Below are 18535 nucleotides of genomic sequence, written 5' to 3'. Positions count from 1 at the left end.
TTGCTCATTATCCTTTAAAATACCGTTGTAAACTTAAATTAGCAAATAAATTGTACACGAACTATTTTAATATAAAAAATAAAATTTTTCACAGAATTTCTCTTTTGTTTTTTGTTCATTTGTTTGTACAGCTGAATTTAAAAAGGTGATAATAATTAATTTATTTATTAGATTTTTTTCCACAAAACATGAATAAAATAGCAGTTTACCAGTAATTTTAGAAGTATTGAATAAAATCATTCTATTTAATAGTTTATCAATATTTTAATAAATAAAAATTTAAACAGTTGTTTTCTTACACAAATATTTTAAAAATTTAATTTTTTATTATTTATTTTTTTACAGTAATTTGAAAATGTTTATATTGTTCATTTAGAGATGCATGTATAAAAAAAATTTATATTTTCCATATAATTAGAAAAGTATTTGAATCAATAATAATAATAATAATAATAATAATAATAATAATAATATAATCATTTCTATGAACATACACATGTGTAAATTTAGATCATTACATTAATATTTAAAAATTTTATCAGCCACAAAGATCATTTATAAATTTTTTATTACATACGTCATACGTCTTATCGATCTATAATGTAATAATAATTTATTTTTAATTAAACGCAAAATATTTCAAAAAAGCATTTATTTATTATTTTCTAAAAAAACATTTTAAATTGGACGTAAACAACATCTCGAGATTATCCATTTTGCAAACACCTAATGGCCTCATCTAAAAATGTATTTTGTGACGCGAGCACAGTTTCGTTGACGATTGTTGTAAAACTGCAATTTTGATGGAAAGCACTCTTCAGCAAAACACTCAGGGACACGATTTTTTTGTTGATGTCCTGATAACTGGCCCTCACCTTGAACGCTGTCCTGTCCGTTGTGAATTGTCCCAACAAATATCCTGAAACAATTACAAAATCTTGTAACCTTTAAAAATTATTTTCAATATGAATTTTTAATAAAAATCTATTCCTAGAACAATAAAATCGTATTACATATTCGTAAACGCAAAAGAAAAGTACTGAATGTCTGAATTGGAAATTAGGTGAACCACTGAAGACTGTGCACGTAATGTAAACACGCATAACTGGCACTAATTATTGACTTTAAACATATTTAGATTCTACTTCGTAATTTCAATGTCTATTTATATTCACACGTATTTTTAAATTTACTTAATAAAAACAAATATATTATTCAATTTTTTTTAACACAAACATTGCAATAAATTGCATTAAGAAATTAAATAATTTTTGTTAATTTTCAACTATAATTGATAAATTAACTTATTTTTAGAAAAGGTCAAATTTATTATAACAATTTTCGTTTAACCTTAATTTCACATGTCACAAATACATACTGTGAGGTCCAAAAAAGAGAATAACTTTCGTTTATTTAGATATCCTCGAATAAAAATAATATAAAATATATGGGGCAATAGGTATTTTGAGAAAAACGACGTATATGTTTTTAAAATATGAAAAACAGCAAACATTGAAAAATCAATAATAAAAATTCAAAATTTTGTAATGTACCATATTATTTTTTATTCTATTTAATGCTATTTTGGTGGCTAAACTAAGATGGTTACAGAGTTATATACATTTAATCTATTAAATAATCTTACAATTAAAAATAAAAAAAATTTAAGAAAAACGATGTTATTTTTTCAAAATAAAAAAACAACAAAAATTGAAAAATCAATAATACTTAGTAAAAACTCAAAATTTTATAATGTACTAAATTGACCATTACCATATTATTTTTTATATATTATATTTTTGTAAATGGAAAAGGTTTTGTGACATCTCATTTGAAATATATTTTTATTCTCTATTCAATGCTATTTTGCTGACAAAAGTAAGGTGAGTAGTTACAGAGTTATGAGTGATTCGTTTAATGCATTAAATAATCCTACAATAAAAAATAAGATCAAAATATTGAACCTCTAAAAAGATTTTCAAAAAAAACGACGTTTATTTTTCAAAACAAGGAAAACAACAAAAATTGAAAAATCAGTAATACTTAATAAAAACTCAAAATTTTATAATGTACGAAATTGGCGAGTACCATATTATTTTTTATGTTATATTGTTGAAAAGGGAAAAGGTGATCTCATGATATCTCATTTGAAATATATTTTCATTCTCTATTCAATGCTATTTTGCTGACAAAAGTAAGGTGAGTAGCTACAGAGTTATGAGTGATTCGTTTAATGCATTAAATAATCCTACAATAAAAATAAGATCAAAATATTGAACCTCTAAAAAGATTTTAGAAAAACGGCGTATATTTTTTCATAACAAGAGAAACAACAAAAATTGAAAAATCAATAATACTTAATAAAAACTCAAACTTTAATAATGTACAAAATTGGCCAGTACCATATTATTTTTATGTTATATTGTTGGAAAAGGAAAAGATGGTCTCGTGATATCTCATTTGAAATATATTTTTATTCTCTATTCAATGCTATGTTGCTGACAAAAATAAGGTGAGTCGTTACAGAGTTATAAGTGATTCATTTAATGTATTAAATAATCCTACAATAAAAAATAAGATCAAAATATTGAACTTCTAAAAAGATTTTAGAAAAACGACGTTTATTTTTTCAAAACAAGAGAAATAACAAAAATTGAAAAATCAATAATACTTAATAAAAACTAAATAGAAAAGGTGGTGTTGTGATATTTCATTTGAAAGGTATTTTTATTCTCACTTCAATGCTATTTTGCTGGCTAAAATAAGATGAGTAGTTACAGAATTATGAGTGATTCATTTAATGTATTAAATAATCTTGCAAAAAAAAATAAAATCAAAATATTAAACCATTAAAAAGATTTTCAGAAAAACGACATTTATCTTTTCAAAATAAAAAAATCAATAAAAAAGTTTATATTTCTACAAAAAAGGTAATATAGTTCAATATTTATACATCAGAAGACAGTTTTAGTATCTATTTTAACTTCTGAATTGTGTTTATAATAGTTCAGATCAGGGAGGAGGACTTTTTACGACCTTACTGTGTATATAAATGACACACGTCTATAATATAAATAAGATTAGTAATGTTATTTAAACAATTATCTCATCCAAATTAATCATTATTCTATTGAAAAAAGGATTCAAGCCTCTCGATAAACGCAGTTAAACTGATTTATGAACGAATAAAATTGGAAACACGTTGAGAACCGTGTCTCACTTTGCGCGCCTTTTAAAACCGCATAAATCATGCCATCGAGAGAAATTCACGCATGGACCTTTCACAACACCATTGCCCAAAAATAAACGCGCAAAATTAAATATAGTCATGAAATTGAACTTAACACATTAAACTGAACGGCCTAAACAAAGCTGCAGTGGATCGATATGCGTGAACTATTTTTAGCACGTCCGCATTATCCATCCAGACAAGCGATTAAATATATTTTCCTTTTCGAACTCACCACCCACGAGTGCCAAAAAGGCCACAGTCAAGATGAAGCTGCAGCACAACCTCTTGGTGACGAATTCCGACGCCAGGACGCCATTCCTGCTCGTCTCGACGCTCAGGATTCTGTTCATTGTCGCGAATTTTGATCGATTCGAAAACCTGCACGTCTCACTGTCACCTTGTGTATATATTGTTTCCCATCAAACACACAAATAGTTTTCGAACGCTGCGACTGTGAAGTTTGTTTGGCTTTTGGCCAGACAATGTTATTGTAGTTACGGACATATTAAAACGCGAAACTGCTCAATCAAGCAAATTTTTCGCAATCTAAATATAACTTTCAGGATCAATCAATTATTTGGACGGTTTTGGAAGTTGCATGACGCCAAAACACCCCACGTCGGTCCGATTAGTGACACGGAATGGGGTTTTCGTGTCGCGCCAAGGTTAATTTATTATTATTTTAGATTTCGAAAAGATTCAGGCGAGAGTTTTTAGATGATTTAATTGCCAAGGTTTATTGGGCTGTAAACTATTATTACATTAAGTTATCCGTGCAGTTTTATTTGACGTGTTAATTTTCCTGGAATTGTTTTCCTGATTACTGGGTAATTGAGGGATTTTACTCGGCAGCCCACTTCGGAATGTTATAAAGTACAGGGGTATTGGAATACGTGACTTAAAGTAGACTAGTTTACAAAAACATTAAAAAGTTCCTTTTTATTTAATATTTACATAATTTTTTATTTGTTAAAAATTATATAAATTCACAAAAAATGTATATAAAATGTGTAAAATCGTTTTCGTCAGTTGTCAGTTTTAATTACAAATTGCATTATCTACCAATTTTATTTGCAAGAAATAATTTCTCATTTACAGGAAAAATATAGAGCTTCTATTTTATCTGATAATAAAAATCTTAGTACCGAGAAAATTTTATTCATATCAATTTTAATTACTGTTTATAAATTGCATGTCAACCAATTTTATTTATAAATAATGATTTCTCATTTTCAATATAAATCTAATCTAATTATTTTAGCTCAGTACTGAGAAAAATATTGTCACCAGTTTTTTTTTACAAAAACATGTGATTACGTCGCAAAATTATGGAATATTTATTAACATAAAATTTTAAACGGCCTGTATATTAAATTATTAGTTTTGACATTTTCGCATTTGGTATCCTAAAATGTTTGCCAAAATATTTGCTTTTGCCTATTAAACAGAAAAAACTAAACATCGACATTTCTTATATTTTTAAAACAATTAGTTTTGCACTTGTAACAGTTTTTTACGGTTTATGACAATTTTTAAAATATTTAAAATGAATAACACTGCAAATAATCGCAACAATTCAACAAAATAAGACCTAGACAGGGACAATAAAGAATAACTTCACCACAACTATACCGATAAGAATCCAGGCTCTCAGGCAAAGGTTTTGTAACCAGTACTTTATAGCAGCAATTTTTTTCATTGACTTATAATGTAAGAATAAGTTAGGACATGATAAAGAGAAGACTAAAGGAACTCCGTACCGTGCTGTAACAGGTCCCTTATTGACTACAACACATCGTAGGGATCTAATGAATTTCGCTCGAGAGTACCTTCATTGGATAGAAGCTGAGTGGAGTCATGTATTGTTTAGTGTTGAGTCTAGGTTTTCTTTAAACAGCGATTGCTATCTTAGAAGAAAATATAGATGACTGTAATTCTCAATCTAATATAGCTGAAACTCTTACTTTTGGTCGAGAATCGGTAATGGTTTGGGGGAGGCATTAGTTTGCATACGAAAATAGTTGTTGCTAGATATATAAGGAAATCGTAAAACTTCATGCTTCTTTTGTTGATGAAGTGTTTATTTTATGAATGGCATTGCTCGACATCATACTGCAAGAATTGAAAGACTACCTTGACGAGGTAAATATTCCGCTAATGAACTGGCCAACTAGAAGTCCGGACTTAAATCCGATTGAATAAGACAAATAAGAGCACTTCAACCACCACCAGACACTTTAAACTAATTAAAGGAAAATATCATAGAAATTTGACAGAGCATTAATTAGAATATCATGAGGAAATTAATTTTAAAAATGAGTCGACGTTGTCAAAAGATCATTAGAAATACTCCATATTAGCGTAAATAAACTTGAAAAATGTTAAAATTTTGTCATCGTTAATAGCATTGTATTTTTTTCTTTTTCAATAAATTTACATAAATTTTCCTTAAAACTGTATCCTTAATTTATTTAAAAAAAAAAATAATATAAGAAAAGTAACATACTTATTTAATTTTCGTTAATTTTTAAAAATAGTAAAAGTTGTTAATTTTTAATATTATATAATATATAAATAATAATAAATAATATATGGTGAAATATATATCACAATTTATTTGATTTTTCAAATAATTCGTTTAAATTAATTGTAAAATGATGGTCCAAGAAATAGCAGACATTACTATTTAATGTTTACCAAAAAATGCCCACCTCTAATTAAAGACAACCAAAATATTTTATATAAAATAATTACACTATATTCTTTCTGCAATTGTACAATTACTTAAGTCAAGAAAATTTTTATTTAAATTAAATTTTAAATAAAATGAAAATCCGCATTCAGCTTGTCAGTTTTAATTACTATTATAGTTACAAACTGTATAATCTACCAATTTTAATTACAAATAATAATTTTATTTTGTCTTATGATGAAAATCTCAGGACTAAGAAATATTTTGTTGATTGTATTGTCTAACAATTTTATTTAAAAATAATGATTTCTCATTTACAATAAAAATACAGAACTGCTTTTTTATCTTATAATAAAAATCTCAATACCGAGAAAATGTTGTCCATCACCATCAGATAAGAAGAAAATCAACACTGAACTTATCAGTTCTAATTATACATTTCAGTATAGATATAAAATTATTATTTTATCTTATAATAAAAATCTCAATACTGAGAAAAATTGCGTTAACCAGTTTTTTAATTTGACAAAGGAACGTTTAATGAATTATATTATACCAAAATATTAAATGTGTTCTGAAATTAGTTTCAAATGAAACTTTTACCATATCGTTGGTATATCTGATGGGTTCAAATTGATATCTTGTTTAATGTCACTAAAGGCTAATAAGTCACATGTTGTATCATGAATTACTTGATTTTTAAAAGTGTAAAGTGATGACTGAAAGAACATCAGACGTTATAATTCATACATAACTTAAAAAAATGTAAATATCTAAATTTGATGGCTTTTGATGTTTTAAACATATGTGGTTCCATGTATTTTCGGTTAGATTTTGAACCACTTTGGACGCTTGCTTAGGAACATTATCATGTATAAAAATCTACCTAATGTACCTAATAAATTATCGTTGGCATATGGTTCTATTACTACTCTCATGATATTTTTGTACATGAAACTGTCCATGTTACCAATATATTTGGTTAAAATAGATTCTATAGAATGAGTCACTTATTTGCATAGTTATTGCTAATATTAAAATTGAATTTTAGATTTGGGGGAAGCACAGGAACACAATAAGAAATATAAGCAGATGCATTAACTTTACATACTTTTAACTATTTAAATGTCTGTTAACACTTTTCATACGTATTTAAGCCATATTTTTGTTTAAAATTAAATACTAAAAACCAATAATTGATTAGAATTTCCACAATACTTATATTGTTTTTGAAAGTTAAAAATATTTTGTATAACAATACTTAATTAAAATTGTGCAATTTGAATAACATAAAAATAAATTTAAAATTTATATTTACATACATACTTATTATATCAATAATATTTTCTACAATTGGTGTCAATAAAGAAACAATCAATCAATTAATTTTTGACGCTATCCTCGTAACAAAAAACATACATCAAAGAAATGTAAAAGTCAAATTCGTGAGAGGTTATTAGTCAAAATTCCTGAAATACTGAAATGAAAATTAAATTAAACCTTATTTCGGCCTAACGGTTTATTCGCCACTATTTATAATGCCTAGTGAAAGCCAAGAGGAGTCAATTCAAAATGAGTGTTCGTGTATACCCAAGAAGAAAAAGAAAAAAGACAAAGTTGACAGCAATGTCGACATGGACAGCATACCACCCCCGCCGCCTGGGGGAGAGCTCGAATGGGACCTGCAGTTCTGCAGGTGGTGGGGCTGGAACTGGGTTCGACGCAAACCTGAAGATTTAATGTTGAACCCGCGGTCACAATATGAGCCACTACACTGTCGATTTATGTATCCATACGGGTTTGTATGATTGGTATAAATGTTGATTGTATGGTAATTGTTTTGTATTGCAGCCCTGAAAGGGAGGGGATTTGTATTTGTAAGAAAATTAAAGACTGCTGCAAGTCCAAATGTTGTAAACCTAAAAAGAATAAATATTGTCCCTGTCCATTTCCACAACAACATCCAGATGCGTGCAGGTACAGTGGTTTATAAAATTATTATCATTATATTGAGATTATTTTATATTATTTTGATAGGTATTATTCAAATGACATGTACATGAGACCAGATTATCAGTTCCCCCAAAATGGCGTATGCAGAGATGTATATAGGATGGATCCTTATTCTTGTCCTCGTCGAATGTATCGTGACGATTTTCGACAAGAAGATGATCCTCGATATAGAGATTATCGTTATGGACCAGAGGGCCGAAGGGGACCTCCAGACCAATATTATCGGTAAATAGATGTTTAAATAAAAAATATACTTCAACTATCAAATTTACTTTGTAGAACCAAATATCGGCCATCAATCAGGCAATGTTGTAAATGTTGTAAGTGTCCCACACAAGGGTCCTCTCAAAATCTGGATGACGACTTCGATCGCGTCAGTGTAAGCCTCCATGAGAAAAACAAAACGAGACACTACGTGTGTCATCCATCCAGCGCACCTAATCAAAATGTTGAGAATCGTGGTTACCAAGAAAAAGACCACTCAAGTAATAACACGTGTACAAAGCCTAACATACAAACGGTGCAAAATCTTCACGACCTCTGCTATCATTACAATCCATATTTGAGTCACTTAGGAGTGCCCTCTTTCCATAAGTGTGGGCCTCCAACTAAAACTTTCCCGTGGATGGAACAACCTTTTGCCAATGACAGTTACAGAGATGAATTTATAAGTCCAGTAACGGGGAAAACTTACAGTTTAAATTTGGTTCATTTAAACAAAGATCACTTACCTAGAACTCTTCCTAACCCTATCGATCCAAAACAAGTTAACTTCGATAAAGTATTTGAGGTAACCGAAAATCTTGCTAGTATGAAGAAAAATCTACTATATGACAACGTATTAAATTGTTTATCACAAAAGACACCTTTTGGTGCTTTTACATTTAAAAACATAAATCCCGTGGATAATATTTTTGAGGATGAATCCATACAAGTCACTCCTAGACATGAGGACAACAATCTATTATCCGATGTTAGGAAAAACTTAAGGCGAGTAGATGTTTTAATGAAAAATCTTACAGATAGAGAAAGTGACATATCTAATCCAAACAACAGTGATTACAGTAGTGTGGACTGTGACAAAATTATTAGAAAAATTTCTTATAATAGTCTGGAAGATATACAGTCATCTGATGATATTGGAATCCACACGGGGGCAAGATCTAAGTATTGTAAAAACGCAACAATTCAAATTGATATTCAAGATTCTGGCAACAGTAGCTGTAAAGTTTCTGGAAGATCGTCAAAAAGAGCTTTGTCGCAGTCATCTATAGAAAATGTACATAATAAGAAAATCAAAACTTTTAATGAACAATTTTCTTATAGTGAGCATTGTAATCCCAAAATTGGTAAACCTACCAAAAGTGATAAATTACGTTCAATGAATATGGCCATTTATCCAGATAGGTTTAATAAACAAAGAAATTACGCCTATTATGTCGAAGACCATAACAATATCACAAATTACAAACATTCAATACATAGCGCAACTACATGCGAGAAAAATGAAACCGCCGAAGAAAGTCCTCATGGAAATACATTTTCAGAAAGCAACAATTTAGAAATGAACGAAAGCAGCGATTGCACTCCAGGCACGATGAAGCCTTTGATTTTAAAGAAGTTGAGAAATTAATATCATGTAAACAATTCACAATTAAAAAATGTCGATCATTTCTGAATATATTACAGGATGTGCAAAATGTGTCCATAATATCTATGAAATATCTGTAAAATATTCCCAACCCTCATTTAATTGTATTGTGACAGTTGTGTCTTTTTGTTTTTATTATTCCTTGGAAATCTAATAAATTTATTAATTACTAATATGCATTTAATATTTTTGTCTGCATTTTTTGTTCGATTTTATGTTACTAAATATAAGATTTTTGTATGTGTGTATTCGCTAATCTATGAATATAGTACAAGAGAATTAATTAATGTTCCTAGCCCCAAAATATTAGGAAGAATTATTTATTAAATAAACGCGTGTACACCTTAAATTATCAACTTTTAGATTTAATAATTTATTGTTTTATAATTATCCTTAAAATTCAAGTATCTCAAAAATGGCTGATTGAAACAACATGTGCTTTTTGGTCAAATGGTTGATCAATATTTAACTATTTACTAATTATGTTATTTTTACACACAACACACTTTATACTTACATCTCTTTGAAAAAATCGAGAATGCATTGCTGCGTCCAAACAATAATAGGTTCGATCCAAAGTACAAAAAGTACTGAGTAAAATTAAACATGATGCTGGAAATGTAATGGTTTAGAGATGCTTTTCTGATTTTGAAGTGGTATTGGAATAATGGCAAAAGTTATTAAACAATGGTTCCAAGACAATGATGTGACAATTTTCAAATAGCCAGTGCAGAGTCCATATCTTATCCCCATTGAGGATATTCGATAAATCCATGTGGAAAAATTTAAAAAATCTAATTTAAATTTCTTGTTAACAAAGAGTTATAAAACAAAATTGTCTAATTTCTTTAAAATTTAAATTTAATGATAAATATATTTTTTTATTATTAACATAAAATAAAGTTATTTAATTTTAATTTATCATTAAGTTAGTGATATAAAATAAAATTGTTTAATTTTGCTCGGCATTGCACATTTCCCAGTATAAGGTTTCCAAACAGTCTTTAGCTGTTACAAGTTTTTCAAACCAAATAGAGAAAAAACTGACTTAACTGTTCAGATCTCAATATTTTTAAAATTTTTATTGTCACAAACAACACTTTTATATTTCTGACAATTTCTAAAATATGTACGAAAACTTTTAACAGATGTTGTAAATATAATAATTCTTATATTTATTTTTGTCTTTTTTGTCAAATGGTAAAAACTTTTGTATGCCCTTTTCCATAATATAAGATACATACCTAAAATAATATATTTCCTAAAAATTTAAAGATGTTAGTAATTTTTTATTTCAAATGAAAATCATTTACCTTTAAATTTATAAAAAAAAAAAAATTAAAAATATAATTTGTAATATATTAATTTATTTGTCACTGAGATATGACAATATTTATGATAAATTTCCAGATATGTAATATTTATGTCCTATATTTGTGTTATCGATCTTATTTTAGCCTCATGAATTTATGGGATCATTTGAAATTGACTGCATTTATAATAACATGTAGAACTTATCTAAAAATGAATGCGCATTATAAATTTTTGTATTTGTTTTGTTTGTTTAAATCTGTTCTAGCCTAATTTACACTGCAGTCGGAAACGGAATGGTGCGCATGATTTGACGTAGAAACGTGCCTTAACCTATTACGTCAATCAATAATCATGTCATTGCGAAACGACCTTTACAATCGGACATAACCTAAAACTTTACTATCTTTGTGCATAATGCGGGCGTTAGAGTAGGATTTTCATTTTACCACGTTTATCATTTAGCACGATCAGGCCCCCGTGAAATGATCATAATGTCGCGACTTTTCGAACAGTACGGAGAATTCTGTGCCACTCATCCCTATGAGGTTATATTCGCTGTTGTCACCCTGACAGCCAGTTTTTTGACCATAGAAAGATCCCAAACTCCGGTAATATCTAGTAACAATGATTTTAACGCCATTAATATTGTTTGCATGACAATTATACGTTGCTGTGCAATTTTATACAGTTACCATCAATTTAGAAATCTTCAGAAACTAGGCTCAAAATATATACTAGGAATAGCTGGTTTGTTTGTGGTGTTTGCAAGTTTCGTTTTCACATCCACCGTACTCAATCTTTTACAAATCGAGTACGCCCAACTGAAGGATGCGTTGTTTTTCTTTCTACTACTCATTGACCTGTCAAAAGCTGCATCTTTGGCACAGTTTGCTTTAACTGCCACAAGTAAGGAGGAAATTAGTAAAAAGATCGCAAGGGGAATGTCCGTACTTGGTCCCCCAGTTACATTAGATACAGTGGTCGAGGCTCTTGTTATAGGAGTGGGTACCTTGTCAGGTGTTGATCGGCTAGAGATTGCATCATACTTTGCTTGCCTTTCGGTCATAGTGAATTACATCATTTTTATGACTGTCTATCCGGCCTGCCTGTCTCTGATGTTAGAATTGGTGAGAATCACCAATTACTATGGAGAAAACCACCCTGGTATTAAAAAACTGTTACTAGATGAACATGAAAAGTCTAATCCAGCTGTCCAAAGAGTTAAAATAATAATGTCAATGGGCTTAATGGTTGTGCATATATACAGTAGATGGAGTATTGACAATGAACACAGAAGTGGTCAAATTTATGTTGATAATGGCACAGGTTGTGCTGATGATTCCTCTTATTATGGACTGTTTGTGAAACAGTTACAAATTAGTTTGGATCACATTGTAATCTTAACACTACTCACTACATTAATGGTCAAGTTCATATTTTTTGAAAGCAAGGATAACACATGTATAAGAGAACAGATTAAAAAGGACACTTTGGAAGAGTTACAGAGAAAAATTACTAGCCACAGGTAAGTTATTAAAATAAACAAATGTTTAATTTTACAGTGGGATTTCGCACTGTGCATCGTCTTGCCGTTTTTTAATGTGAACCACCAGCACATCCATTAAATATTAGCTTGTTCCTTATTTTGTTCGTTCTCGAATTTAAACCTTAAAACTATGTTCAAGTTTTAAAAAAAAAATCTGCTAAATCTGAGTTTTTTCCAATAATGTTAACACCTGACACCAAACTGAAAATTTAAATTGACATTTTTCATTATTAAAAAAGAATTTTAATGAATCAATTAGAATATCTTTAAAATGTAGAATTTTATTAGGAAAGGATCAAAGGTTATGTTTAAGATGATTATTTAAATTGTAAAAGTGATGAATTTATGGCATGACTAATTAATAATTAACAAATTAATAAAAAACATAGATATTTAATAGAAATATGAATTTGCTCCTATGCTTGGAATATTTTTAACCCATTTTAATTATTGCATAGAAATTTAAAAAATCTAGTTATAATATAAATTTACATTTTCAGTTGACCAATGCTGTTAATAACATTATTCGAAAAAGTTTAAACTTTAAACAGTATTTTTTTCTACAATTTGTACATACATTTGAGAGATGAAAAAATTCTAAAATGATCAAAGTAAGGAGCACCCTATAAAATATAGTACCATGTACATTAATGACAGTGCAATAAAAAATGTTATTTAGAAAACGATAGGCGTTTTTATATAAATCTATTATAGTTTCTAATTAATTGTTTTTCTAAAGGGGAGATGCACAAACTTTTTATAATCTAACGGGAGTCCCACCACACAAAAGATTGAAAAACTCCTGTTATAGAGAACTATTATATTTAGGGTCAGGACAATATCATCTAATGTTGAAGTTCAAACCGATAATTTGTATCAGGTCCAAAGATTTGAAGATTCAGACGCACCAACTGCTGATGTGTGCAGGAAATTGAAGGACTGCTTGCAGATTTACAGGTAACCAAAATAAATATTTACGTATAATTGTGATGTACACTGAAGATTCGATCGAATATTGTAGATCAGAAGAGGGGGCAGACCAACTTAGTGACAATGAAATAATCCTCCTTGTTGACACCAAACACATTCCAGCTTATGATCTTGAAAAAGCACTTAGAAACCCAGAGAGAGGTGTAAAAATTCGTCGTAAGATTGTACAAAACCAACTTAAAACCAATGCTCTTGAAAATTTGCCATACAGGGAATATGACTACAGCAAAGTAATGGGCGTGTGCTGCGAAAATGTTGTGGGTTATGTGCCCATGCCATTGGGAGTAGCCGGACCGTTATACTTGGATGGAAAGATGTTTTATATTCCAATGGCGACTACTGAAGGATGTCTAGTGGCAAGCACCAACAGAGGTACGTTACTTGAGAATATTTATAGATATTATTTTAACTGTTTTACGTATAGGTTGTAGAGCAGTCGAAAAATGCGGAATCAAAAGTCGCATAGTCAAAGACGGGATGACCCGAGGTCCGGTCGTGCGTTTTCCATCTGTAACAAAAGCAAGCGAGGCAATGACGTGGTTAAATGATCCGGAAAATTACGCCCTAATCAAACAAAGCTTCGATTCCACTAGTAGATTTGCCCGCTTGTTAAAAATATCCATACACATAGCAGGTCGTTACTTATTTATCAGATTTGTTGCAGAAACAGGTGACGCAATGGGGATGAACATGCTTAGCAAGGGTAATGTCAATCTGTTTGTATAACCACAATTGACGCTAAATAATGTTTATATTTGCTGCAGGTACGGAACAAGCACTCAAACGTTTACACCGGGAGTTCCCAGAAATGGAAATCCTCAGTTTGAGTGGCAATATTTGCACTGACAAAAAGCCCTCTGCTATAAACTGGGTCGAGGGAAGGGGTAAAACTGTTGTATGCGAAGCGATTATACCAGCAGAAGTCGTTCTAAGTGTCTTGAAAACAAACACACATTCTCTTGTAGACCTCAATATCTCCAAGAACATGATCGGATCTGCTATTGCGGGCAGCATTGGTTTGTTACTTATGATCTTCGTTGACAATATATATTACGTTATGTTTTTTAGGTGGTTTCAACGCCCACGCCGCAAATATTGTTACTGCCATATTCATAGCAACAGGCCAAGATCCCGCCCAAAATGTGGCGAGCAGCAATTGTATTACAATCATGGAACCGTGGGCGGAAAATGGTCAGGATCTGTATATTTCTTGCACTATGCCTTCTCTGGAAATCGGTACGGTGGGCGGTGGTACGGTTTTGCCTGCACAAGCCGCGTGTTTAGATATGTTAGGAGTTAGAGGTCCTCACGAGACAGAACACGGAGAAAACGCCAAGCAACTGGCCCGTGTAATTTGCGGTGCCGTTTTGGCTGGGGAGTTGTCTTTGATGGCGGCGTTGGCCAGTGGACATTTGGTTAAAAGCCATTTAAGATACAATAGGTCGTACTCTGAAAAGGATTCAGTATCTAGCGGTTCTTGTGATACATAGCTTTCTTGTTATAGTATTATCCCAACAAAATATAGATTTTAAGACACATTTATACCAAGTTTTCGAGTTACTCTGGTATTGTGTTCCTCATTTTACGAACTTACGCTATTAGATCTACTTAATTTTATTTGTACATATTTATTATATTTATGAGACTTTAGTACAAACGAATATACATTTTACTCGACTTTGGTAATTTTATTTCGAAATACACATAATATATTAGGTATTATATTTTAGTTTACTTGGTATTTATAATTGTATGATTTTGAATAAATTGGATTACTTTTATGGTGAAATTATTTTTTTTAACAAATTCTATTTGAATATAATAAATTTAAAGAAAATATTCGTAAATTATAGATTTATATTTCCATATATTACCTTATGGAAAGGTACTCAATAAACATAATACGTGTACGAAACGTTTCGACAAAGTATAATAGAGCAATATTAGGAGGTATCCGTGAAATGTATAACAGATGTTATTTTATAAGCATACAAAACAACAATTGAACGTAAGTTAATACACAATTAAAGACATTTTACATTATTTACGAAATATTTCAATGATTTGATATTTATTTCATGAAGTAATTATTGGCGACTCGTGAGATTTGAGCCTGATGAGACACATTATATAAATATAGAACAATTAAAGTCTGCAACACGGACATTCATTTGTGATATTAATGGTTGACGCCATATCGTAATAAAATAGAGATGCAGTATTAAAAACCTTCCACAACTGAATCCAGCAGGCACACACACAATCAAGTAGTTTTTGAAACTGAATTACCGCCAATGTTGGGAACTTAGTTTGTGTCCGAATTTAGAGAGGCACGCCTCAGCTCCCCTACCATTCAAGCAATAATCCGATGTGTGAATGTTAGAACCAAACATATTAAAATTATATTATTTTTAAAAAACGCAAAGTTATAAAGTGCAAGTAATAATTTCATACATGTCTATGTGAAGTTACGTTTAACTACTTCATCATAGAGAATATTGTGAATTGCTCCATTACTGTATAAAAAATCAGAAAGATACATTTCTGAATGTCCCCTCAGATATTATTTGTGATACTATTGTTTTATTTTATAGATTTTTTATTGGTAAGTACAATTACAAGTTGAACTCATAGAACACCTTAATGTTCGCTACAAATATGAAATATGACAAACATCTATTAGCTAATAATATAACGAACAAAAAATGAACAAAAGAAACAATTGTGGTTTTGATGTATACTTATTACTGACGAAAAAGATATTCGCACCTTAATGTTCGCTACAAATATGAAATATGACAAACATCTATTAGCTAATAATATAACGAACAAAAAATGAACAAAAGAAACAATTGTGGTTTTGATGTATACTTATTACTGACGAAAAAGATATTCGAAATAATGTATTGACTGAAAGAACGGTTTAAGGGATTATTCAATAACGCAAATTTTGATAAGCGTCGAAGAACGCGCATTTTTCCTACTCGTGATTTTTCAACTTTAGCAAGTAAGTAGTACTTTTATTTATAATTTTTTCAACCGTCGAGTCAACAAAAAATAATTCTTACGACTATACTTATCCCTCTAAAACATTAAAATATTTTTTTGTTGATGTAATTCTCTCGACTTTATTTATTCAAGTCAAGTATATAGTAAATAAATATGTCTAAGAATTTGCATCCAAGTATGAAATATTATGAAAAATGTATGATAAAATGTATTTCATTTTAAAATATATTTTTCTTTATTTTATAAAATTAAACGCTATTTCAAAAAGTAAAAAAAATATATGTAATAAAACAGAACGATCTAGTTTTGTGCATACTCCACTTAATCTTTATTTTTTTATAAAGTACTATTTAAACAAGAGATGTAGTAATAGTATTTTAATAAAAATAACTAGAAAATAAACTAATTCTATTTTTTTGTTAATTAATATAAATAATCTGAACACATTTTAATGAAATTCAAATAAATAATATACAATTAATTAGAAAGTATTTCAATAGTATGTTTAGCTTTAATAAATTAATTTAAAAAAATTCCACGAATGAAACACCTAATTAATATTATATTAACGATTCTTATCTATAGTAATGTAGTAACTAACTATTTAATCTATAATAAATTAATTAATTAACATATATTTGATTTACTTAAAAATATTGCTTTATTACTATTTTCAAACAATGATAATGGAGCACTAACAATTTTCAAACAAAAGTTTAATAACTTTTTATAATAATGTTTATAATAAGACATTAAATAAAACACTTACCATATAATATGACGCATACTTCCATTCTGAATTGAAATATTCCATGAAGAGATTAATCCATAAAAATATATTATTCATAACAAATTTTATTTTACTAATTTACATTTAATATTTGGGTTTGTTTATAAATTTTTGACAACATAGTTACAAGTCACATACAATTATTGTAGTAATGGCGAATGCGACGTGACATTTCTTACAATTTAAATGACAAAATTTATTGGTCTATTTTATGTGTGTGAAGTTGAAGTAAATTTTAATAACTAGTATGTGTTTTTTTTGTATCTTGATTTATTTATTGTTACTCACTCCTTTTGTATGTTTTAATTTTATAGAGTATTAATTTTTTTTTACTTTTGTACATTTTTATAAACAAATTTCATGGAATTTTATAGTTTTGGGGGATTTTTGATGGTGTCAAATTTAAATATGTAACCAAGCAAAAGAAAATAATATACTGAATGTTTGTTTTATTACAACCATCTCGTTTGCCTTGTTCACAACATCTTTGTCGAGTACTTAAAGAAAAATGAACAACATTATTAAAGAAGTCAATTCTCAAAGGTGTTGTGAACAAGGAAAACTAAATGCCAGCGAAAAACGAACTCTCAGTACACCATTTTTTTTAAGTTGATTACGTATTTAAATTCGGCACCATCAAAATCTCCCCTATACCAAATTCTATGAAAATTTCGTGACACTTCTTGAAATTCAAAAACCAATAATTGCAATCTTTACCATGTACCACAATTTTTTATAGTGTATGGGAGGTTAAAACGTATTACTTTAGTACATTTTGTGTATTATTTTTATAAATAATTTTCATGAACCTTTGTGGTATAGAGGGATTTTTGATGGTGTCGAATTTAAATATGTAACCAAGCAAAAGAAAATAATATACTGAATGTTTGTTTTATTACAACCATCTCGTTTGCCTTGTTCACAACATCTTTGTCGAGTACTTAAAGAAAAATGAACAACATTATTAAAGAAGTCAATTCTCAAAGGTGTTGTGAACAAGGAAAACTAAATGGCAGCGAAAAACGAACTCTCAGTACACCATTTTTTTTAAGTTGATTACGTATTTAAATTCGGCACCATCAAAATCTCCCCTATACCAAATTCTATGAAAATTTCGTGACACTTCTTGAAATTCAAAAACCAATAATTGCAATCTTTACCATGTACCACAATTTTTTATAGCGTATGGGAGGTTAAAACGTATTACTTTAGTACATTGTGTATTTTTATAAATAATTTTCATGAACCTTTGTGGTATAGAGGGATTTTTGATGGTGTCGAATTTAAATATGTAACCA

General features: G+C 29.3%; 3 protein-coding genes across 3 annotated transcripts; 2 read left to right on the top strand and 1 right to left on the bottom strand.

Moving 5' to 3' along the window:
• Positions 1-635: 635 nt before the first annotated feature.
• On the bottom strand, positions 636-3729 carry LOC109604738 (uncharacterized). The gene is made up of 2 exons (XM_020021268.2): positions 3465-3729; positions 636-919 (listed from the first exon to the last, which is right to left on the bottom strand). The coding sequence occupies exons 1-2, from the start codon at positions 3580-3582 to the stop codon at positions 708-710; spliced, it is 330 nt and encodes a 109-aa protein (XP_019876827.1). The 5' UTR covers positions 3583-3729; the 3' UTR covers positions 636-707.
• Positions 3730-7324: 3595 nt separating this feature from the next.
• Positions 7325-9761, top strand: LOC109604734 (uncharacterized). Its single transcript, XM_020021264.2, has 4 exons — positions 7325-7722; positions 7776-7901; positions 7962-8162; positions 8217-9761. Exons 1-4 carry the CDS (start codon positions 7463-7465, stop codon positions 9568-9570), a joined length of 1941 nt encoding a protein of 646 aa, XP_019876823.2. The 5' UTR covers positions 7325-7462; the 3' UTR covers positions 9571-9761.
• Positions 9762-11276: 1515 nt separating this feature from the next.
• Positions 11277-15115, top strand: LOC109604743 (3-hydroxy-3-methylglutaryl-coenzyme A reductase-like). Its single transcript, XM_049970648.1, has 6 exons — positions 11277-12427; positions 13277-13405; positions 13470-13810; positions 13863-14141; positions 14203-14454; positions 14507-15115. Exons 1-6 carry the CDS (start codon positions 11385-11387, stop codon positions 14926-14928), a joined length of 2466 nt encoding a protein of 821 aa, XP_049826605.1. The 5' UTR covers positions 11277-11384; the 3' UTR covers positions 14929-15115.
• Positions 15116-18535: the final 3420 nt, after the last annotated feature.

The sequence above is a fragment of the Aethina tumida genome, chromosome 1, assembly GCF_024364675.1.
Source record: "Aethina tumida isolate Nest 87 chromosome 1, icAetTumi1.1, whole genome shotgun sequence".
NCBI classification, from domain to species: Eukaryota; Metazoa; Arthropoda; class Insecta; order Coleoptera; family Nitidulidae; genus Aethina; species Aethina tumida.
Note: the sequence above shows the minus strand (reverse complement) of the source record. Positions and strands in the feature narration are given on the sequence as shown.